The 24,641-nt window shown below is 39.9% G+C and overlaps 1 protein-coding gene across 4 annotated transcripts in view; it reads left to right on the top strand.

Moving 5' to 3' along the window:
* Nucleotides 1-1,221: 1,221 nt before the first annotated feature.
* The window catches only part of LOC148848341 (COP9 signalosome complex subunit 7-like), a 33,568-nt gene continuing 10,148 nt past the window's right edge, over nucleotides 1,222-24,641 (top strand). For 2 of the 4 annotated variants that reach the window (XM_088949647.1, XM_088949649.1), the window contains exons 1-7: nucleotides 1,268-1,440; nucleotides 1,602-1,769; nucleotides 9,306-9,381; nucleotides 16,485-16,573; nucleotides 17,804-17,893; nucleotides 24,286-24,330; nucleotides 24,434-24,504. In XM_088949647.1, the coding sequence (XP_088805773.1) occupies nucleotides 1,611-1,769; nucleotides 9,306-9,381; nucleotides 16,485-16,573; nucleotides 17,804-17,893; nucleotides 24,286-24,330; nucleotides 24,434-24,504 (530 nt within the window). In that variant the 5' untranslated portion in view covers nucleotides 1,268-1,440; nucleotides 1,602-1,610. Of the gene's footprint in view, nucleotides 1,770-9,305; nucleotides 9,382-16,484; nucleotides 16,574-17,803; nucleotides 17,894-24,285; nucleotides 24,331-24,433; nucleotides 24,505-24,641 lie in introns of all 4 variants that reach the window. The other 2 variants (XM_088949645.1, XM_088949648.1) reach the window with 2 other exon arrangements.

Raw genomic sequence — 24,641 nt, 5'->3', positions numbered from 1 at the left:
TACAAGAGATCCTGGTTGTGCCAGATGTATCCATAATTTAAACCGTGTTTAGTTGGTAAAGAACCTTCAATTTTTTACCTTTCATTGACCAAAATTCCCTTGGCATAGTTCTTGAATTGTTGTGTTTTCCACTTGTTTTAGGAATTCTGTTTCATATAAGGCTTTGTTTGCTTTTCCATGTTACTTACCTACTTACCTAGGTAAGTGCATTTATCCATCTTTTATTTTCTAGATAAATAAGACAATGGTCGCTTTAATCATTAAAAATCATTGTTAAAAGGGGCAATTTTGTCTCATCCAAGTATTGACAACTTTCCTAAAAGTTACTCACCTACGTGGGAGTAAGTGACATCAGGAAAAATAATTTTTTCATTGACATCACATAAATATGAAAGAAGAACATGGGCATCTTGGTTAATGGAAACCAAAATCCCATTAACTAACTTTTCTCCCTCTCAAAATCCAGAAAAAGAACAACTGACCCTAAGAGTAAAAGGAGTGAAATTACAGTTCACTCAAATGGTTAAAAAGGTGTTTCAAAAATATATTAATTTTGTTGATGTTGCAGCTATTTTGCTTTGAAAAATAAAATCAATTATGTTGTCAAAACAAACCCTTGAATAACAAAAATGGGAGAAGGAAGGGACGATCTTGGACAAAAGGCTATGCAAAGGGTGAATGCTAGGAAAAGAATTGTGATCCTGAGGTATAAGTGTCAACTATAGCTAATTAGCTATGGAATTCTAGTTCATTCTCATATAACATTCTGAAAGGTTACTTACTGCAACAGAGAAAGTTTTTCCCAACAGGGTGGATCCGGTGTTACTCCACTTTTTGCCTTTGCCATTTCCTTCGCCCTATTTATTTGTTGGGTAAATTGTTGAAACCTTTTTTGAAATTTCTGACAGCTGAAACTTCCCTAAAGTTTGGTAATTGCAATGCCTCTCCTTTCTCAAATAGTTGCAAATATAAAAAAAGTGAATGGGGCCTAAGTATTTTTAGAAAATTCAAGACAGTTTATGTTTATTCAGTAAACATTTATGATGGGCGCCATCTCAGCGTTTTCTCTCTCTTGCTCTTTTACATGCATGAAAAATAAAAAAAAAGTGAACTTTGGTTTTTATCCATACCAACCATTTGTTATATTAATTTGGAGTCTACTTGTGGTAAACGGCTGTAAATTTGGTTTTTATCCATACAAACGTACAGGAAACCAAATACATGCTAAAAATTTTCCCAAAATCCCTAATCTTCCGGGTCTTAAGTCACAATATAGAGATTTAACCAAAAAAAAAAAAGTCACAATATAGAGAGGGCAAAGTAAAGAAAAACAATTTAATCTCCGTTTGGAAGGAGTGCAAATGTCTCGTCTCCTATTAAACCTTTCTGAGTAAAAATGAAAGTTAATCAGACATCCGAGACGTCCCAAAGAAAGAGAGAGTGAGAAGTCCCCTCACTAAAATTCGCATTTCTTGATTCATCGAATTTCTACCAGGAATAAAAACCTGCTCATCTAATCAATTTGTTCCAAAAGAGCATTTGATTTCTAGCTAATGGGTTCGAAGCCTTTTCATCTTTGAAGCTATTATTGTTTTTTCTAGGGAGGGGCGATGGATATCGAGCACAAGCAAGCAGAACTGATCGGGCATTTCGTGAAGCAAGCAGAAACACACAGAGGGTCGGCACTCGCGAATGTAATCGTCGAAGCAACGTCCAATTCCTCCCTTTTTGCGTTTTCAGAGATTTTAGCGGCTCCCAATGTCTCTGAGGTTAGAATATATTCTTTGGTCTTTTCCTACTTACTATGTTGTTCTTAGGGATATATATATTTTTTTATCATTCTAGTAAAAGGAGACTGGGTTCGGTGTTTGTTTCTTCGGTGATTTAACAATTTTCTGGAGGTTCTTTTAGTAGATTATTTATTGCACAAATGTGTGCCTGTTTTCTTAGAGTGATTTGTCTGTGGATTTATTTTATAGATTAGGGGCCGTATTCCATTCTTGGTTAACTCTTGAATTTTGTCAACAAAAGAAGCCAAGGGTATCTCTATCACTTCTCTTCATAATATTTTAGTGGAGAACCCGCCAACTCATCAACCTAAATGTCTCAGCCAAGGACTGCTCTTCCTCCAAGAGTAGCAGGGCAGACCACACTTTACTTTGACGATAGTTCTCTGGGAAATCCAGGGTCCTTCCGGGATTAGGGGATTCTTAACTGATCTGAATTTGAATGGGTTTTCCTTTTGGTAATTTACGTCCAATTTGTGGGGGGGGGAGTGGGGGGGCGATGCAGTCAAAGCTGAGGTGGTTGCATTGCTCACCAGCTGAAGGATTGCTAACCGATATCAGCCCCCCGCATGAAAGGTGCATGGTATAAGATAAGCCAATAGAGCTGGGTCTGGCCCATGGAGATTGATAGACGTCCTTGATGAAATTAGAGACATTTCGAATTCCTTTCTTTCAATTATGCATTGGATTCCTAGAGATCTCAGCATTGAGGTTGATAGTTTAGCTAGGAGGGATGTGGGGAAGCTTCTTATATGGTGATAATTCTATTCCTATTTAAGTACTTTCCCTGTGAGGATGGGATTCCTTTGTTCTTGTATTTCAGTGAACTTACTCTCATCTTTTCATGGACATCTTATGCCATTCGTTAATGGAATTTTTAAAGAAAATAGGGTTTTGAGGGTCATGCTTTCTAAGTCGCCATGACTAGTTTCACCATTGCCTTTGTTGCTGTTGTCGTCACCACTGCTGCTAGTGAGTATCTCTAGTTTCCTTTGCTCTCTGCCTCCAGCCCTTAGTCCAGCCATCCTATTCGCTGGTTGGATTCTTCTCTTGATTTGTAGATTCCCCCCACTTTTCTCTGTTCGCCAGGATGTTGGCAGAGAGGAGGCCTTGACCTCCTGCCTCCATCATGATAGTTTCATTGAAGCCAAATCTTTTGACATTGATTTCTACCGTAGCACTGACAAGTGCTTCTGCCAACTGACTGAAAAGGTTTTTGGTCTAGGGTTTCTTTGAGAGAAGAGGTTACCATCAAGCTTTTCCATTTTCTCTTCAGAATCCTAGTTGATCCCTGCTCTTTGCAAGACCAAAAAATTTCTCTCAAGGGCTGATGCACAGTTTCCAACTGAGATCCAACTCATGTTGTCGCTATATCAGGATAGCCTCATGGAGAGGAGAAGAAAAATCTAGAGGGATTTGTATCCTAGAAGGTATGAAAGGGTCAGGTCGGATAAGCTTTTCTGATGTCCTTTCCCCAGTTTGCTAGAGAGAAAAGGAGGTTCCTTCTCCCTAATTGCGAGATGACTCCTTCCCTCTGGTCAAACCTGAAAGTCATTGTCCATTCAAGCAGAGGAAGCTTTATTAACACTGTCCATTCATCTAATCCTTTTGGTATTTGGAAAATGGCTTTTATTTACAAAAATAAAGAGTGAAGTTAAGTGGTCAGAAGTAGCAAGGGGTTTAATGGTTAATCTTCATTCCTCAGCTTGGATTTACTTGAGACCAATTAGTGAGAACCAGGTTGTTGGTTTCAGAGATGGTGGCCTCTTGTCAATACAGATGTGGACTCCCTGAAGTTCGATGGTTGGCTAGTTATCAAAGGATTCCCCTTTCATCTTTTGTCTTGTTCTACATTTGAGCTGACAGGGAATATTTGTGGTGGCTTGGAAGCTGTGCACATAGATACTTAACTGCTTAAGGACTTGAGTTACACTAGATTAAGGTTAGCAGCAGAAACCTTCATGCCATTCCTTGAGATTCTTTGATACATTAATGCAACACTTGGTTTAATGTTGACATTTCAGTGAAGATTAGTAGATGACATAGTTGAACTCGGTTAAACCTCAAAGATTCCAAACTTAGTAAGGGTACGCAAATCCAAATGCAAAGATTAGCTGGAGGACCAGCAGAAAACATCAGGGGTTAGTTTTTTGAATTTCAAATCCAATGCTTATGTTGGCCAAGATGGCAGCCACAAGCCCCAAACTAGGGTGGGCCAGTGGACAAGTTGTTGGACCCTTCTTCCTCAAACAGGTTTGCGGGACTGGATCTCATTGAAGAAGAGTATTCAAGTGATTCTAAAGATTTTCTCTCAACTCTGGCACTCTGCATTATCCTTTGGGAATTTCTGAGCCTACCCCAAGGGTGGTTTGTTGAGAAGATTTGAAAGCTTACTGCCTGCCAGCCCCTTCTTCCTCAGCTGCAGAATTAGATTGTGAAGAGCTTTCAAGCCAATCAGAGTGGTATAGGTCAGATCAGGAACTGGTCCCTGATGGTAATCTTTCTCCCAGATTTGCCAAGCTCTTCTGAGAAGGATCAGCGAAGGACAAACAGTTGCAAAGAGGCAAACTGTGGATCCCATCAGACTTTTACCTGAAAATAGGGGTTCGAGCGAATCTCAACAGGTCAGTGTCAACCTTTCCTTGCTTCCTCAATCCCAACCTTCAGGTACCTGATGCTCTTCTCCCTCCTTCCTTGACGCTATTTATAGGAAAATTTTTATTGGAGGAAGGAAGTAGGCTACATCCCCGTTTGGTTAGAGAGTTAAGGAAGCTCCATTGTGAAATGAAATGGAAGGAAGATTCTGAAATCTCAGTAGGGAGGAAGAGGAATGTGGGGAAGAATTACAATAGTGCTCAATGAAGATCTTATCTTGCAATTTGAGAGGGTTGGGTGGTGACCTTAAGAGAAGCTCTAAAAAGAGAGAACACAGATATAGTTGTGCTCCAGAAAACTAAGAAAGAATGTGGACTGCAGATTTATCAGAGCTATTTGGGAAGTCAGAAGCAAAAATGGGTGTGATTGTCTTCAGTGCTTCAGGAGGGTTATTGATAATTTGGGATGGGCATCTTTTTGGTATTGAAGTAGATATGGCCATATAGGAGAGTTTTCCATTTCAGTTTTATTCACTAATACTGATGATGGTTTCACATGGGTTCTGACTGATGTATATGTCCCGAATAGATCAAGTCTTAGAAATCAGCTCTGGGAAGAATTTCAAGTGCTTGGTAGTCATAGACAGATTCCTTGGTGTGTTATGAGAGATTTCAACCAGATTGGTTAATGAGAAATCCAGTGGTGGTAGATTAACTAGAAGCATGAAGATTTTCAACTTTCATTAAGATTTCAACCTGATTGATCTTCCTCTGCTGAATGCCAAGTTTACTTCGTCCAATATGCAGACTTACCCTATCTCTTGTTGCCTGGACAGATTTTTTCAGATTGGGAGGATAAGTTTCTAAAGGTAACTCAAGAGATTGGTCGTCTGTGGAGAACTTCATTGGCCCATTATTCTCGACACTGAGAAAATGTTGAGAACCAAGACCCCTTTCAGATTTGAAAAAATTTGGATCTACCATTATGAGTAAAAATAGTTGGTGGCTGAATGGTGGGTTGACCGTCAAATTGAAGGATGGGGTGGTTTCAGGTTTATGAAGAAGCTTCAGCACATTAAACAGAAATTGAAGTCTTGGAACAAAGCAAGCATTAATCCTATATGAGCAAAAGGAAGGAGTTTGGAATGAACTGAAAGAGCTAGACAACAAAGAAGCTCAAGGAACGCTGGAGACTAACCAAAAACAAGTGAGAAATAGACTGCAATCAGAATAGGAATAAGTGGTTTTCAGAGAGGAAATATATTAGAGACAGATCCAGATTTCAGAGGATCAAGGAGGAGGATGGTAATACTCAGTTTTTTTTTTTTTCAAAAATATGCTAATGGGAAAAGAACGAAGAACCTAATCTCTAAAATTCATGTGAATGAGCAGTTGGTAGAGGAGCCTTCTAGGATCAGTGAGGAGATTGTAAACCACTTCAATGATCTTTATTCCTCAAGTAGATGTTGGAGACCCTCCTTGGATGCGTGGAAAGGCCTTAGCCTTTCTCTTGAGAATAAGTATTGGTTGGAGAGAGAGTTTTGAGAAGCTAAAATCAAAGCAGTATTCTCCCTTCATGAAGGCAAGGCCCTTGGGCTATGGCTTCTCCTTGGTTTTCCACCAACAGTGTTGGGACATTATCAAGTCAGGCCTAGTAGAATTTTTTGATGATTTACTTGGGTCAGCCAAGCTAAATAAGGGCAATAAAGCAACATTTATAAAGCTGATTCCTAAAATAAGATGGTATGCTAGGGGTGAAAGATTTTTGGCCAATCAATCTAACTGGAAATATTTAGAAGATTGTAGCAAAAGTTCTGGCTAATAGGTTAAAAAAGTGTTAGGAGAAGTAGCTCTAGTGCAAAATACTTTTATTTAGGGAAGATAAATGGTGGATGGTATTTTAATCACAAATGAATATGTGGAGGAGTGGAAGAAAAGGGGGTTAAGGAGGCTTCATGTTTAAAATCAACGTTGAAAAAGCCTATGACTGGGTGGACTAGAGGAACTTGTGGAGGATAATGGAGCTTAAAGGTTTTGGGAAAAGGTGGATGAGACGGATGAAGCGGTGTGTTCAAGGGGCTTGGTTCTCTGTCCTCATCAATGGGTATTCCCTTGGTTTCTTTAAGGCTTCAAGTAGGTTGTGCCAAGGACATCCCCTTTCTCCACTCCTCTTCTCCTTGGTTGCTGACATTCTTGATGCCTTCATTCAGAAAGTAGTTGCATTGGGGTTAGTTAAAGGTTTTTGTGTGGGCAGGGAGAATATTCTCTTAACGCATCTTCAGTATTCTGATGACACAATCTTCTTTCTTGAAGATAAGCTGCAGTTCCTCTTTAACATGAAGATGGTGCTGCAATGTTTTGAAGCTGTGACAAGGCTAAAAACTAATTTAGGGAAGAGTAGCATTATTGGAATTAATGTTCTCTCCACCGGAGGTTAGTTGGCTACAATAATGAGGTAGGATGTAAGCTAGAGAGTTGGCCTATAAAATATCTTAGTTTACCATTGGGAGGCAATCCTAACAACATTGGTTTTTGGGTTAGAAAAATGTAAAAAGCGATTGGAAACTTGGAGAAAGAATTATATATTCAAAGTGGGGTAGGCCTACCTTAATTAAGGCTTGGCTGATATTCCAATATATTTCTTGTGTATGTTCAAAGTGTCAGCAAGAGTGAGAAATCAGATTAAGAAGCTTCAGAGATTTTTTTTTTTTTTTTTGGTCGGATGGAAGGGGAGAGGAGGGATCATTTGGTAAGGTCAGAACTGGTTTGCAAGCCCAAGAAGGAAGGTGGGTTGGGCCTTTAGCTGCATCTCGGAGAGGAATACAACTCTTCTAGGTAAATGGCTTTGGAGATATCAGAAGGAACCTCAACCCTTGTGGGCTTCTGGAATTCACAGCAAATATGGGAGAAACAGGATTGGCAGGGGCAGCTTTCCATTGGTTAGACGGATCCCTTCAGCCAATCCCTTGGAACGTATCACCTATCACACAAACTCTACCCCCTTTCAGCCTAACCTTAGATTTAGTCTGGAAATCTTATCAAATTCTAGACTGATCTTTTGGTGGGGCTCTTCACCCTTTAGTGAGTCCTTCCCCAGCCCTTTTAACCTAATTTGAGATAAACAAGCCTTGGTTTCTTCTACTCTTATTAATGGAAGACATGGTTTGTGAACATGAGTTGGTTGAAATGTCATCTCTTCTCTCCTTGCTGTCTAATGTCTATCTCACTTCTTCTCCTGATAAGTTTATTTGGTCTATAACCCCCATTGGTTTCTTCTCTATCAAATCCTTCTTCCATAGCCTGGTCTCTGAGTCCTCTTCCTCCTCTTTCCTGGTTAGAAGGATATGGCTTTCCACAGTTCCTTGAAGGATTTCCTTCTTCCTTTGGGACGTAGCATGTGATCGGTTGAATACTTGTAATATGTTGCAGATAAAATTGCTTGGACAATGGTGCCTCGCTCCCATGTTTGTTTTATGTGCCTTGATTGGGGAATCAATTAGTCTTTTGATAAACTGCAGGGTGGTTTGTAGCTTATGGCAATTTCTACTTGATATGGTTTTTGAAGGAAGTTTTCATTGGGTTCCCCCAAATTCTGTATGTGAGTTCATATCCCAATGGAAAGGTAGGAAGATGGGTGAAAGGGGTAAAATTTTTTGGAAGGCATCTATCCATGCAACAACGTGGAGCCTCCGGGAATAGAGAAACAATAGAATTTTGTAAAAATAAAGCTTCCACTGAAAAATCTGTAAGAAATAGAATTCTGTCCCAACTTATCTCTTGGGTGTTGTCTAACAAGGTATTTTCAGGTTTCAGCTATGGGGACTTAAACAGAAATCTTGTAGAGATTCTTCATTCTTCTCTTGTGGGTCCTCAACCTTCCATTTCCCAAGAACAGAAAGTGCCTTTATTTTGAGGTTCAATGGAAGCTTAAGAAGGGACCTAGACCCTCCTTTGATGGCTGGCATTGGAGGAGTCATTTACAATTATGTTGTGAACATTGTTTGGGTTTTTAGCCCTGTTTGTGCTCAAGATACCTCAGAGGCAGACGTTCAAGCTCTGTTGGTAGGCCTTCAGTCAGCTAAATCCTTGCAGGTTGACTCTAGAGTCACTGTTGGATGGGTTAATGAGACAAGCAAAGGTCCTTGGAGGCTTTTTTATTTCTTGCAAAAAAATTTTGACATCTCAGATTTGATCCATCGTGGCTTTAGATGGATTCCCAGAACTATAAGTTTAAATTTCCTGGAAGATGCTTTAGCAAAAAATGGGGTGGGCTTTTGGTTTTTTGTTTGGAAGCCCTGTTTGTACATCTCTTCATGTACATCCTCCCCTTTTCTATTGAATAAAAGTTACCTTTTTTCAAAAACAAAAAAGGGGTTTTGCCATGTGAAATGAAATAATGTTGTCTTGGGTTTCTATAGTATTTGAACCCACAAAAATTACCTCATCCAAAATGGAATCATTTCAACTGTTAAGGAATTGCATCTTTTCTTGAAATTCTTATTACCTCATTCTTTATCTTTCCTCAGCAGCCAGAAATGGCTTTATTTTAGATAATATTGCTGCTCTATGATGCAATTAGAAATTAGCTAATTTATTCCTTTTTATTTGGGGGGGGGGGGGAGGGGTCCTAATGGAACCATTCATCAGATGGGAGATAACTAAATTGGCCACATGTTCAGTCACAAAGTCCATATCAGGCATATGCCCCACCGTATGATTTGTATTGTTGGTTTTCATGATTAATATTAGCTATTTGAGGCTTCAGTATTTTAATACAAAACTTACCTACAAAAGTGGCTTATTTTGCAATGTTGCAACTAGCAAGGTACAAGGTGTTATATATATGAAGTGATTGACTTTCCCTTCTATTGAGCAATCGCTTATTTGTAGTGCTGATTTGTTCTTATTGCTAACTTGGATGCAGCTTCAAGGGACTGAATATTCTGTGTTTCTTGACATGCTTCGTTTGTTTGCTCATGGCACATGGAGTGATTACAAGAGTATGTGCTATGAACCTTAGTTGTGAATCTATCTCTTGTTGTATTACTATTTATCAATGCAAGTATTTAAACATCAGAATGTTATTTAACATTTTTCATTACTAAAATATAATTTTACGAATATTCAAAATATATATAGCCATGAATATGGTACAAGTCCTGTTGAATATGAAATTTGATTTTGACTTATTTAGTGAAATGGATTGGATTTCGAGCAGGAAATGTTGTTCTAGGATTTTGCATAACTAATGATAGTAGTAACTAATATATCCTTATTATAAGCATAATGACAAAAGTTCCTAGCATGTTGCAAATAGTGGTTTCCTTATTTGAGTTAAATCATAGTTGTCAATGTACCTAGGCCGTGATTTTAGGTGATAGTGGAGTGCCTAGTTGCCTAGGCAAGCACCCATGTAATAAGAATTTCATAAAATTACAAATTAAAATACATAAACATACCGTGTAAAACATATTTAAAATGAAAATTTAAAAATAAAATCAAGTATAACATATAAACCACGTTCAAGCATATGTAAAACCCTCAATCTCTTTATTTTTTTCCCAATGGCATTACTTCAAATATGATGTTAAATATTATCCAATCTTGATTCTATGAGTGGCCTTGGTACCAAGCCCCTTGAGGCAAGCCCGAACAAGTCCATATTTGGCCAAAGCCGCCAGACTAGGACTCTGGGGAGTTGAAACATGTTTTTCTGAATTCCGTGATTTTCTAGATTTAGAAGATGTGTTGTTTTTTTGATACCATGCCAATGTTAGAATGAACAACTGAGATGAAGAGCATTAGTGTGGAGGTAGAGAAGATTGGTAGACTGGAAGAAAGGTTATTGGTGTTGAAGGCAAGCCTAGTGGGTAGGTTTGTTGGCACAGAGCTGGACGTTGAGAAGGTCGAAGCATGGGCGAGGTCGGAGTAGAGAGAAGAGAGGGTCACAGGACAGACGGCTAAACGATGATCTATTTCTCTTCATGTTCTATAGGAGAGAGTGGGCGGAGAAGGTGTTAGAAGAGGAATCCTATAAAGAGAGGGATTTGGACCTTTGGCTTGGGTGGTGGTTCCCGACGGCAGGGGCATTGAGAGAAGGGAGGAGGAAAGGAGCTGTGTGGGTTGCAGTGTATGGGATCCACTACATGCCTGGAGCATTGTTACATTTGAAGAAATTGGAAAAGCTTGTGGTGTTATTCTCAAATTTGATGATAGGAATAGGACTTGGAATAAGTTGGACTTCTGCTAGACTGTTGGTAGTAGTGTGGGATGTCTCAGGCTTTCCAAAAGAGATGGAGTTGCTTTTTTTGTTGGGGAGAAATACAATCTGAGATTAGTTATAGAGGGACAGGATGGCATGTTTTTTTTTTTTGCGACAAAGCAGGGGAATAATCGGAAAGAGGGAAGCAAAGAGACTAAGGAAGAATGATGTCACCTTGGGGCTCAGGAGAACAGTTTCTAGGAAAGGAAGATGAATGGTCAGTCGAAGGAGGAGGATGATTGTGAGGTGGATGATGGGAAAGGCAGTTATGGAATTTCAGATGGAGAGAAAGGTTCAGATTTAAACAGGGAAGGACATGTGGTGAGGGAGAAAGATAAGGAGGGGGAGCTCCACACGTGGTAGAAGGGGAAGTCAGAGGGACACTGGTGGTGGATGGAATTAACTTTGAATCTCCTATAGTTGGGGCCCACAGGAGGGTGGAAGCTGTGGGGAAGGAAAAGATGGCAAAGTTGGGGGTAAAGAAAGGGATGGGCGTTATTGGTAAAAGGCAGTTTAAGAGGGGTTTCTTGAAAAATATTTCAAAAGGTAGGGAGCAAAAAGATGTTTGGGTTTGGATGGTTGCTAAATATGGAAAAGGCAAAAAGATGTTTGGGTTTGGATGGTTGCTAAATATGGAAAAGGCAAAAAGACGGTGGTATTTCAGTGAAGGAGAGGAAATAGGGACCTTGTAAGAGCGTTAGTGCCACCCGAGTTGCTTAATCGTCTGAAGAGGAGGGAGCTCACCATGAGGCTAGCGGGCAGGGCCTGAAGTTGGTCGAGGAAGGAAGGCTAGGGACTAAGTTTTGTCGGGGGAAGTCAAAGCCTGACATTTCCCAGCAGGTGACCATAGTTTCCTTTGCTCCGACACTTTTCTCAGCAGGGGAAGAAGATAGGACCTCGGACCCACTGATTTGTTTAACAAAGGACAGGGAAGGAGCTACTGATGGTGCTTCTGAGTTTAGTGACAAGCAGATTGACCAAGAGGTAAGCACCCGTCTCGGATGTTGATTGAAGGTCTGTACACAGGTTGAAGGAGGGAAAGGTAAAGGAGCTTGGGGAAGAGGCAGAGTTTCTTGGGGGGTCCAAAAAAAAGGCCATTTGGGGAGTTAGGAGGGCGTGACAGAAAAGAAAAGGTATACAACAGAAAAAAAGAGAGTCCTTGATTCTTCTCAGGGGGCAGAAGGAGTGGGAGTAAGGGAGGTAGGATGAGAAGGTTGTTTGGAGGGGAAGAGAAGGAAAAGACAGGAAGAGGGGGAGGTCGGGGGGGAATAGCCCAGGATTCAGCTCTGGTCTGAAATGGTGTGGTTGAAATTGACAAGCTGGTAGAGAGGGAGGTCACTGTAGGCAAATCCTTGGGTTTGTTTTTCTGGGGAGGGGAAGAATTTGCAAGGAAGGCCTTCGAACGTATTGAGAAAATTAGGAGGGGAGAAAAAACAGAGAAAAAGAAGAACGTGGGAAGGACAAGAAGTGGGACGAAGAGGAGGAAGTGGGTGAGGACTAAAGGTGAGTCTTTTTCTCTTTTGTTGCCCAGGAGGAAGAGCAGAATGCGGGTGATCAGCTGGAATGTAAGGGGTCTGAGAGATAGGGAAAGAAGGATGAAATTGAGAATTTTAATAAGGAAAAATAGTCTCGATTAGTTCTGGGTCTGAAGGAGGAAACTTGGGGAATGAACAGTGTTGGGGATCATTTTTGGAATTTCTTGGGTTACAGACTTGTAATCTCGATTAGTTCTGTATTTCTTGATTTTTCTGGTGTAGTGTAATCGACATGTGTGCTAGGTTGTGGTTGGGTGCTATCTTAACACCCCTGGGTTGTATGACTTTTTATTTGAATGAAATTTTTTGTTCTGATTCTTCAAAGAAAAGGGTCTTGAATTCTTAATCCCTATAAAAAAGATTTTATAATTTTAATTCTTTTGAAAATATCTTTTATTAGGACGAATGAATGAGCATGATAGCAAATAGGGGGTTTTCGGAGATTTAATGAGCGGGCAAAGGGAGCAAAGTGCAAGGCGCACACCTGGTGGAGCCCCTGGCCCAGTTAGGCATAAAAAAAAAAAAACAGAAAAAATGCACAAATTTTCAAAAGTCACGCACCTGGGCTGAAGTGCAAGACACACCAGGTGCACACTATTTGAAAGTGCTTCACCTGGGACCTAGGCGAGGTGCATGTCCTAAAATGCACCTTGCCAGTGTGCCTAGGCGTACCTTGCTGAAGATGACTATCACTAGATCGACATGTATGGAGGAATAAGTGGACAGAGCTGGTGTTGAGAAGCACAAGTTTGCTGGAGATCTCAGTCAAATTAAAGACACCTTGTCAGCTGTCCTTACCCAGTGCGATTTGACTTGCTTTGTCCAATGAATGACTAGCTGTGATCTCCTTCAACTTCCATGTTTCTGACACCAAGATGTAGTGCTAGTCTTGGTCTTTGTAAGAGTTCCATGGTTTTAGCCTGACCAAGTCTCCTAAGCCAACTGGACCTGAATACATCACTACCACCACTCCTTGGTGATTTCTAATCACTCCCCCAATGCATGCTCTTCTTGGATTGCCCATAGAGCTGCTATCAAAGTTCAGCTTCAACTTATTTACAGCCGTGGGTTTCCAGCCCATTCTCACTTCTTCAATGTGTCTGCCTGTTCGTGCTACTTCAGACCAAGATCTAACAATGTTATTGACTGAAAAGTTTCTGAATAATTCCAAAGTTTTTACCCAATGTGTGGCTCTCACTAAGATAGCTTCAGTTAACTCCTCCTTAGACTTGTTCTTTTCATTGAACATTCTATTATTTCTTTCTTCCTAGATCGACCATTCTATTGCTACTCTTACTAGCCTCCACATGATCTTCCCTCTTTTTTCCTTAGGCCTCAGTAAGTTGAGGTTGAATAAACTTACCACTTCTTGTGTGTATGTGTGTGGGTGGGGGGGGGGGGGACATCTGCAATCAAAGAACAAAAAAATTCCCAAATACAATACATGAAAGGATAAGAGACTAATAAGTGAGGAGTGGTTTAATTACTAGCCTTACAAAGAATACACATGAAGAGAAAGGCAAGAATTAGGCCTTTCTGTAGCATGCCACAGGTATTGATCTTTCCAAGAACACTTTCCGACAAGGTGCTTGTACTTTAGAATGGATAAGTTTGCATGAATCTTCATTGGAAAACCCACCCCCACCCCCACCCACAGTTAGAGTTGACTAACAGGTTAAACAAAGAGGCACATTTGGTCAAAAAAAGAAAAAAAACAGTTTCCAGTTTTGAGAGCAATAGAATTTAGGGAATCACATTCATTATCCCTTAGGCCTCTCCTGAACCCAAAGTTCCAATTGTTCCCAAGTGGGGAAGTTGCACCAAACTTGGAGATAGGTTAAAGTTTAAAATTGGATAGGGAGTGAAGAGTTGGGATGCCTCTCCTTTTGTTTAATCTGTAATTTTCTTTTAAGGAGAAGTTGCACCTTGTGTCTCTCCTTGGGATTCCTGCAATAGTTTCCATATCTTGTTAATAAAATCACACTTCAATTATCAAAAAAAAAAAAAAAAACGAGTTGGGAATTGTAAACAGGGGCATGTCACCAATACAAAGATCCTCCCAAAAGAGTACTTTATTCCTACAATGCACATCAAAATGGATAAAATTAAGAAAGGAAGTACCTCTATTATTACTTTCCACGAGGAGTTTGATGAGGTTTGTGGATCCAGCTTAGCATCCTAGCCATTTTGTGATGGAATTCAGGGATAGCAGTGGTAATAATTAATATTATTGATTAGTGAAAAAAATTATTATTATCTTATTTATCAAAAAAATAATATTATCTTGTTATACTTGGGATAAGTAGGATTAGGCAATTCTGTCAGGGCTGAGCATTTGTCACTTCTCCAGTGACTTAGATTGGCAATCTCCATGTGTTTTCAGAGATTTGCATATGAAGGAGGTTCCATATAGTGATTGATTGGAAGAGGGGCAGTCTAAATGGCCCTTGTAGTTGCAGTTAGAGAGCAAGGCTACTGAGTTACAGGCTGTATAACTTTTCCACTTGAGTGCATAGATTTGCTAACTTTTTTAGTCAAATTGTCAACCAGGGTTATGGTATTGATGATTTATGTCTTGGGAATTTTATAGAGGTGCAATTGAGACAAGCTGAGCCGAACTTCTGCATGTCTTCGCTTGGTTTGATTAAATATTTGATGAACTCGAGTTTGGCTTGAAAGCTAAAAAATGAATATATTTTTATATTCTCCCTTATATATATGTGATATATTTTTATAATAAATAGTATATTCTTGTATTATGCATAGAATATAATTGAGCCAGGCTCGTGAACTTTAGAGCCAAACTTTTTATTTTTGAGCTCAAGTTTGAATAACGGATCGAGCTTACCTCGAGATTTGAACTTGATTAGAGTCAAACTTGAATTGAGCCTAATTGAAGTCGAGCCCAAACTATTCAATTAGAGCTTGGTTTGATTGCAGCTCTAATTTTTCATGCTGCAATGGATCTATTTCTTTGTATATTTTGTCCAAAGCAGTCTCGAATACAGAGATATGAAGAACTTGACTAATGGTTTTTCAAAGGAAAAGCAAGGTGAAGTGGTTATCTAGATGGGAATCACAACCATTGTGATGTTCTCTTATCTCTATTGAAGTTTGTTGATGTGTGTTAGCTATCAGAAAATGGTCTTTACTCTTTAGAGCTTCCAAAGTTCATGGTTGAATTTATTGCACAATGTTGTATTGCCTGGCTCTATGTTGAAGTGCATGTAGAGAAGTTAAAAAATAATGCATATTTGAACACAAATTTGAATGGGTGAACTGTTTCATTAATTGGATTTGAGGGTCTTATTTTATTTTTATGTTTACTTAGCTTTCTGCTTAAAAAGGAACAAGTGATCTTTACATTATCAACATTCTTACTTAGTTGGAGTGTTGATGATTTAGGGTGGTGCCTAATTTTCTATCAGGTTCTTTCTCTTATGCCTCAGGCAGTATGTAATTAGGCCCTGAGCTTTGCCATATCATGTACCTCTGTGAATATCTTTTCCTTTTATGGCTTCTGTATATTTGGGGTATTCACCTCTTTTATATAGATAAATTCATTCTTAGCATGAAAAAGATGGACTATTCAAAGTTATATGTTACATGGGTTGGCTCTATTAGGGGTGCCATATTTATATACCTTTGAAGGTAAGAAGATACTTCAATCAGTTGCATGGGCTTACCCTAAAATTTGTGGCTGGTGGCCTTAGTTTATATACTGGATCTTCTGGATTCTGGAATTACTTGTCTGGGGCTTGGTAATAAAAAATGATTTAAGTGCCCATAGTTTAACAATGGATATGCACTGAACCTAATGGAATGGCAAAACAGGATTCCTGTAGTCAACCCCATATGGTTGGGACAAGGCTTAGATGATGATGATGACTTGGTCTGAGGCTTGGCTTGAGGATTGTTATGAGGCTTCGCAGACTCTGTAGGCAGGTTATTCACACAATTCTCAGCCAGCATGCTTAGGCTGTCATTTATGATCTTATTAAGGTTTATTGGTTTTCCTTTTTGGCTATGGAGAATCTGCTATATAAATTAAAATAATAAAAAAATACTTGTAATATTTAGGGAATTACATTATAATTCTTTAAGGGTAGTCCTCAATCTTAAAGGTAGTTTTGCATACATGCTTTGTGGAATGCATTTTTGTTACAAGGACTCTTTTAATTCTTTATGTTGTCTTGAATCTTAGATTTCTAGATAACATGCCAACATGTTAACATGATGCAAGAATTATCTTTTTTCAGAAAACGTTTTCATCATGTCTTACAGAGGAAATCTGCATGACCATTAGGTAATGCGGGCTGTCTTCCACAACTGGTACCTGATCAAGTCCGCAAGCTAAAACAACTTAGTGTTCTTACACTTGCTGAGACAAAAAAGGTATTACTTGCTCTGCTCGTCAACTGGGCTTTATAGTGTAATTTTCTTTTCCTAGATTAGGTTTTGTGTTGAGTTTAAGATGATTGTCTGATAATAGCGTAATACTTGGTGAGAACCCTACTTGGTGTAACATGGATACAGGTATGGGAGCTGGAATCTGGAATTCTGATGCTTGCTGTGTCTGACTTGGCAAGTTGATAAAAGATGAACTCAAGGACACATGCAGAATAATGTATTTACTATTAATAAAATTTGTTAACTTGTGAAATCTAACAATAATATACCCTATAGAAAATGGAAAAAATAACAATATCTTTGCCACCCAGGATTGTTCTACAGGAATAGATGGACTCATGGAATTCATTATATTGATAAAAAAATCATGGAATTCATTATGTACAATAGATGTTCATTTATGTCAAACAATCAAGGAGGAAAATGACAATGACATTGTAGAAGCATCCCTCAAGAATCCATAGAGTATCAGAATCTGCCATGTGTCCAAAATAGATTTTCCTTTCATTTAGGGGAACCCAGGCAACAGCAGGTTCTTACTTTCAGTTCAACCCAAGGAAATTTGTATGGAGTTGGATGGTCTCAGTTTGCTAATTCTTTGTCAGATTCAGAACTTCATGAGACATAATGGAGCTTGGGATGCATTACACTTCAGTTTGTTTATGAAGTGGCAAAACACGGTATGTGCTAGTTCTGTCCAATTCCAAGTCCCTTGACTAAGTTAGAAGGGAGGATCTGATAGAGAACTTTTGGGGTATTCTGGAATTACAGCTTTGTAGTGAGGAATCTTTTCAGATTGTCAAGTTATTCAATCTGGGTTGTCTCACTGTCATCCAATGCTCTGTAACCTTTTTCTTTTTCTTTTTCTTCTATCCTTCAAAAAAGGGTTTTTGCATAAGTGATCCCTGACACATGTCTGTCATCCACAGACTAACTGGAAGTCTTTTCTTTTTGAAGGGAAAATAATTGTTCAATGTTATATTTCTTTTTTTTTGGGTATTTTGGTTCTTTTCTTTTATGTCTTTTGGATGACTTAATAGTTGTTGTTGCTTGGTTCACCCTAATGAGGGAGCCAGGCAAACCAATTTAACTTTATGGGTAGTTTTCTTGGAGTACATTATGTCTGCCATTTTGGTTTTAAAAAGCTCTTTTTCTAGCATTTCATGAAAAATTCGTATTTATATGTTTATGCTCTAACACTTTAGTGCTTCCCAGGTACTTCCCTATGATAAACTGATGCAGGAAATAGATGTTTCAAATGTACGTGAGCTAGAAGACTTCCTTATCAATGAATGCATGTATGCGGTAGGTTCTTGTCCAAGCTCGTTTTCTCCTCTTTCCAATGCAGCAGATAAAATCTAACTGGGAGTTGGAAGAAAGTTGATTTGGTGATCCTATTCCAGCAAACTACATTTATTTATTTATTTTTTGTTTAATTTTATATGGGTGTCTGCCTCACTTATTCGTTCTATTTTTTCAATCAATGATGTTCTTTCTACTTCACATTCCATAAATTATACTATATGAAGTATCATGATATTTGGTTTGGGCACCTACCCACTTTTTTTTGGGGGTGGTAGATCAGTTCAAATGGATCAACCCAGTGCACTGAAAGCCAGCCTGAGCAGGTTCAAAAAATTTCTGAAAATAAAAACATCTTAAAAATAAAAAGCTATAGATTTCTATCTTTATAGATATGCAAAAGTGAGCTTGAAAGTATATTTAAACATAACTAAGACATACATCCACGTAAATCCAAGCTCAACCTGTCCAAAACATTGGGTTGTGTTATAATTCAGGTCTGCCTTAGAGTTCGGCCTGACTGAGTTCAGTTATGTAGAAGAAGAAAGAGTGATAGAGAAAGAGAGAAAGAGAGAAAGAGAGAAGAGAGAATTCTGGTTCGAACTGGAAGAGTCAACCTAACTTCTCCGAGCCGGCCAGTAAATATTTATATTATTATTAAAACATAACTGAAAAGACCTATGTGCCCTTACTTAAGTTAAGAGCACATGTTTCAACACAACATTACAGATCAGCAACATCAATCAAGGTATAAAGGCAGAAATACCCCTACGCTAACACTCCCCCTCAAGCTGGTGAGTATATATCATATACTCCCAGCTTGTTACATATGTAGTCCACTCTTCTCCGACTCAAGCCTTTTGTAAATAAGTCAGCCCACTGTTTTCCTGTATTAACATGTGTAGTGTCTAGCTCTCCATTCAGCACCTTCTCCCTCACAAAGTGACAGTCAACTTCAATGTGCTTGGTTCTTTCATGAAACACTAGATTAGAGGAGATATGAACTGCAGCCTGATTATCACAATAGAGCTTCATTGGAGTGTTAATGTTGTACCCTACTTCCTGTAGAAGGTTCCTTAGCCACACTAATTCACAAGCGGTATGCGCCATAGCCCTATATTCTGCCTCTGCACTGCTTCTTGCCACAACCGTCTACTTCTTACTTTTCCATGTCACCATGTTATCTCCCAGAAACATGCAATAGCCTGTAGTAGACCGCCTATCAGACATAGAACCGGCCCAATCAGCATCAGAATATCCTTCTATTTCAAGTTTTCCCCCACTCTTGTATATCAGACCGCGACCCGGGGCCCCTTTTAGATACTTCACAATTCTCAGAACCGCATTCCAATGAGGAGTCAGAGGTTTTTGCATGAACTGGCTTACCACACTAACTGCAAATGAGATGTCTGGTCTGGTAATGGTTAGGTAGTTCAGTTTGCCCACAAGTCGTTGGTATCTGCCAGGGTCTTCAAACACTTCACCCATATCACTGCTTAGCTTGGTATTTGCGTCCATGGGTGTTTCAGCTGGTTTGGCACCCAACAAGCCTGTTTCTTCCAGCAAATCAAGCACATACTTCCTCTGGCACAGGTTAATCCCATACTTGGATCTGACTACCTCTATCCCCAAGAAGTATTTCAGTTTACCCAGATCCTTTGTCTGAAAGTGATCTTGCAGATAAGTCTTCAGCCTATCAATACCAATGTTATCATTCCCAGTAATAACAATATCATCTACATACACCACCAACAGTATTTTTCCTCCTGGAGAGTCATGACTAAATATAGAATGGTCAACCTTACACTGTTTCATGCCAAATTTCTTTACCACCTCACTGAACCTACTAAACCATGCTCGAGGAGACTGTTTAAGCCCATATATAGCCTTCCTTAGTCTGCACACCTTACCATCCCCCCCCTGAGCAACAAACCCTGGAGGTTGCTCCATGTAGATCTCCTCGAGTAAGTCACCATGCAAAAAGGCATTCTTGATATCAAGCTGATATAGTGCCCACTCATACATGGCTGCAAGAGAGATCACAACACGAACTGACCCTATTTTAGCAACTGGTGAGGTCTCTGTGTAGTCAATGCCATAGGTTTGGGAGTACCCCTTTGCAACTAATCACGCTTTCAGGCGTTCAACACTACCATCAGGCAGATACTTCACCGTATAAACCCACTTACAACCAACAACTTGCTTCCCAGGAGGAAGAGCAGCGAGGTCCCAAGTACGATTATGATGGACTGAGAGTTCTTCCATGGCACGGCACCACCCTGGAGAGGCAAGGGCTTCTTGGACATCTTTAGGAACAATAACTGATGATAACAAGGTAACAAACTGGCGATGGGAAGCGGAAAGGTGAGTAAGAGAAATATAATTAGAAATGGGATGAAGGGTGCAAGTACATTTACCTTTCGCAAAGCAATGGGTAGATCAATCTCAGATGCCAAGTGAGGTTCTGGTGCCGGATCCGTCGATGGAGATGTAGCTGGAGGAGTAGTAGCCGGTGCACGTGGGCGATGTGTATACACATGACGGATAGGTGGGCGTTCAACAGGTGGTGGCACCGGAGGCAAGGATTTGGTCACAACTGGAACAAACTGAGGATCAACAAAGGGAAGTGGAAGGGGAGGAGGTGATGAGGAGGAAAAAGCATCACCGGACCCCCAAAAAAATGGAGTAGACTCAAGAAAACTGACATCAGCACACACAAATGACCGTCGAGAACCAGGATGGTAACACCTATACCCTTTTTGGGTCCGAGAATAGCCAAGGAAGATGCACTTGAGAGAACGAGCATCAAACTTGTCGTTCCCAGGACCCAGATTATGGACAAAACAGACACACCCAATAACTCTTGGCGTAAGAGGGAACGGAGACAGAGGGAAACAAGACCTGAAACAGAGACTGACCATCAAGGATGAACGTGGGCATCCGATTAATCAGAAAACAAGAGGTAAGCACTGCATCACTCCAAAAAGGTTTGGGAACATGCATGTGATGCATTAGGGATCTTGTTGTTTCAAGGAGATGGCGATTCTTTCTCTCAGCCACCCCATTTTGTTGTGGGGTGTAAGTACACGAGGTCTAATGTATAATGCCGTGTTGGTCCAAGTATTCCTGAAATGATGAGGATAAATATTCGCGGCCATTATCAGAACGAAAAACTTTGATGTGGGTACCAAATTGGTTACGAATTTCAGCATAAAATTTTTGGAAAATGGTAAACAATTCACTTCTTTCTTTCATTAAATAGAGCCACGTCATCCTTGAAAAATCATCCACAAAAATGACAAAATATCTGTATCCATTATATGACATTACTTTATAAGGACCCCAAGCATCTGAATGAACTAAAGAAAAAGGACTCGACACACGGTTATCAACCCTAGAACTAAAGGGAACACGATGGTATTTCCCAAATTGACACGACTCACAATCCAAAACAGAAAGCTGACTCAAGGACGGAACCAAGGACTTCAAGACTTTGAGCGACGGATGACCAAATCGGCAGTGCCACTGGAGAGGAGAAAGAGATGACTGGAGAGCTGTTGAAGTTCTACCACCACCACCATCAAGATAATACAGTCCACTTGCTTCATGCCCTCCACCAATCTTCATCCCCGTCTTGAGATCCTGAAAGACACACATAGAAGGAGAAAAGGTAATGGAGCAGTTAAGTGATTTGGTTAGCTTACTAACAGACATAAGGTTAAAAGGTAATTTAGGAACATACAGAACTGATGAGAGGGATACAGGATCTAGGTCAACATTACCAACACCACAAATTGAGGATGTGGAACCATTAGCAAGGGTGACAGATTGTGATGTTGAGCAATGAGATAAGGAGGAAAACACACCCGGAGTTCTAGTCATGTGATCGGAGGCTCCAAAGTCAATGATCTAGGGATTGGGTGTAGATGCCAGACAAGCCATACCTGAGTGAGCAAAAGTCGTTGTGTTCTACTGTGATTGGATAAACCTCTCATATTCATCACGGGGAACATTCACCATCTCCTTCATGGGACCATCTGTGGATGTAGGAGGCAACTGGTCAGATGAATGATTCTCCTGTTTAAAGCTAGAACTTGAGTCACCAGTCATGGCATGATTGGCCTAGGTTGAGGGAGGACCATGTAAATCATAACAATAGTTGATGGTATGTCCATCCATACCACAATGAGTGCACTTCCTCGGGCCTGAGCTATGTCCTCTACCACGGGCTCCCCCTGAATCTCTGCTCCCAGTACAACCACCACCACGATTATGAGTAGACCCACCATTGCCACTTCGGCCATATGCAGAACCACTACCAACACCACTGCCAGACTGAGCTCCCCGAGCTCCACTTCTACCACCACGGCCTCTCAATGCAGCAAAGGCAGATCTATCTGAGATATTAGAGTTCTCAGTAGATCCGATAGAAATCCTCCGAAGTCGAGCAAATACCTCTTCTAGGGACGGAAGAGCTGATCCCCCTAATATCTGAGCCCGTACTGGTTCATATTCAGACTTTAGTCCCAACAAAAATCTAGTCACATCAAGATGCTCTCTTTGTTGTTGCTGAATCTTGACATCATAAGTGAGGGGATGATAGACATTCAACTCATTACGTATGTTCCTCACGTTGGCATAGTACTCCTCAAGACTCTGATTGCCCTATTGCAGATTAAAGTACTCTTGATAAAGCTGATAAACTCTGGTTGTATTGTCTTGCCCCAAATACAATTTTTTCGCATGGTCCCACACATCTTTGGCAGTATCAAGGAACATGAAGTTCACACTAATCCTGGGTTCCATACTGTTCCACAACCATGTGATGATCTGAGCATCCTCTTGCTCCCAATCTTCATACTCGTGAGAGTTAGAGGAGGGTTTCTCCTCTCTGATATGTTTTACCTTCTTTTTTGCCTTTAGAAAGACTTCAACGGATTTAGCCCAAGGCACATAATTCTCTCCATTTAACTTAATGGAGGTCATCTGAACATTTAGGTAGTCTGTAGGCACCATCACACTAGGTTTATAATCATTACTGCCTCCCATTATGTTATCACCAATTCTGCACACTTGCTGAATTCTATTATCATTGAGATCTGCACACTACACACCACTAGGTCACACCTGTCACACTGATTGCAGCACTAATTGTTGCTGGAATGTGTGCTCTTTACACCACAAACCTTGCTCCTACAACTACCTGAAATCTCACCACTATATGATCATATCTCTTCCTTCAACATGTACAAAGAAACCAGCATAAACCCTAGCTCTTACTGGCCGAAACACTAGCAAATGATCTGAAACACACTTCCTATTTAATCCATAACTGATATCAAGAACTGAAATCTCTTACCTTATCGCTGAAGTAACACCCATGCTAGCAGGAGAACAGTCCACACACAACAGCCGCTTCACACACAACAGCCACACACAGTTTGGCCCTCTATTCTTCCTCTACTAGGAGAGGGCGATCTCAGAAATCACAGCAACCGACCACATACGACCTGATTGGAGGCATAGAGACCCCCAAGGGAAGAGGGCGATCACTCCTTTTCAGCCATTTCCCTTATCTCCAATCGAACACAGAAAAAAGAGGAAAACCCTAGATAGGGTGTGCAGAGAATGAACCCTAGACAAGCAGAAATCTAGGCAGATTTAACCTGCTCTGATACCATGTTATAATTCAGGTCTGCCTTAGAGTTCGGCCTGACTGAGTTCAGTTATGTAGAAGAAGAAAGAGTGATAGAGAAAGAGAGAAGGAGAGAAAGAGAGAAGAGAGAATTCTGGTTCGAACTGGAAGAGTCAACCTAACTTCTCCGAGTCGGCCAGTAAGTATTTATATTATTATTAAAACATAATTGAAAAGACCTATGTGCCCTTACTTAAGTTAAGAGCACATGTTTCAACACAACATTACAGATCAGCAACATCAATCAAGGTATAAAGACAGAAATACCCCTATGCTAACAGGTTGGATCAGGCTAGACTCAAGGTAGGCCTGCCTAAGTTGTATCTCTTTACCAAATTTACTTTATGTTCTTTTGTTTTAATAAACATATGAGAAAACAAGAATGCATCTCTAATTTCCATTTAGTGAGTTAAGAAAATACTAGCAAGCACTGCTATTTATCATGTTGCTTCATTGTGGTTACATAAGTTAAAACTTAAAATATTTATTTAGAAGCTGATTTTTAACAGGTATTGAATGATCTGCTTTATGCTTTCCTTTTACTTTTTAATTCTTTTAATGGTCACCATTTATTCAATTCCTTATAAGAATTTCTGTTTACTTAAGGCCTACGTACAAGTCTGAAATTTACAGTTCCTGATTTAAAACTTCAAATTTAGCCAGGAAAAATATCAGTTGTCTTTTTGTGGGATTTTTGTAGGGCATAGTTAGAGGTAAGCTGGATCAGTTGCGGAGATGCTTTGAGGTAAGGTCTTACTGCCATGTCCTTGTTTTAAGTTGAATTATTCAATTTTACTGCATGAAACAACTCCATTAATCAATACTTCTTCTATTCTGTGCACATGTAGGTCCAGTTTGCTGCAGGGAGGGATCTGAGACCTGGGCCGCTTGGGTGTATGATACAGACGTTAACAAACTGGTAGTTGTAATTATATGTGTGTCCATGTATTATTTTTAGGTTTGGTGGTTCAGATCATTGAATCTGTATGGTATCTGCCTTGTGCACAACATGGAATCATGTTTATCCTTTGTATTACCTTCCTTTTGATCTATGGG

Source organism: Nelumbo lutea, chromosome 6, assembly GCF_056320005.1.
Source record: "Nelumbo lutea isolate HS-2025 chromosome 6, American lotus-T2T, whole genome shotgun sequence".
Classification (NCBI taxonomy): domain Eukaryota; kingdom Viridiplantae; phylum Streptophyta; class Magnoliopsida; order Proteales; family Nelumbonaceae; genus Nelumbo; species Nelumbo lutea.
Note: the sequence above shows the minus strand (reverse complement) of the source record. Positions and strands in the feature narration are given on the sequence as shown.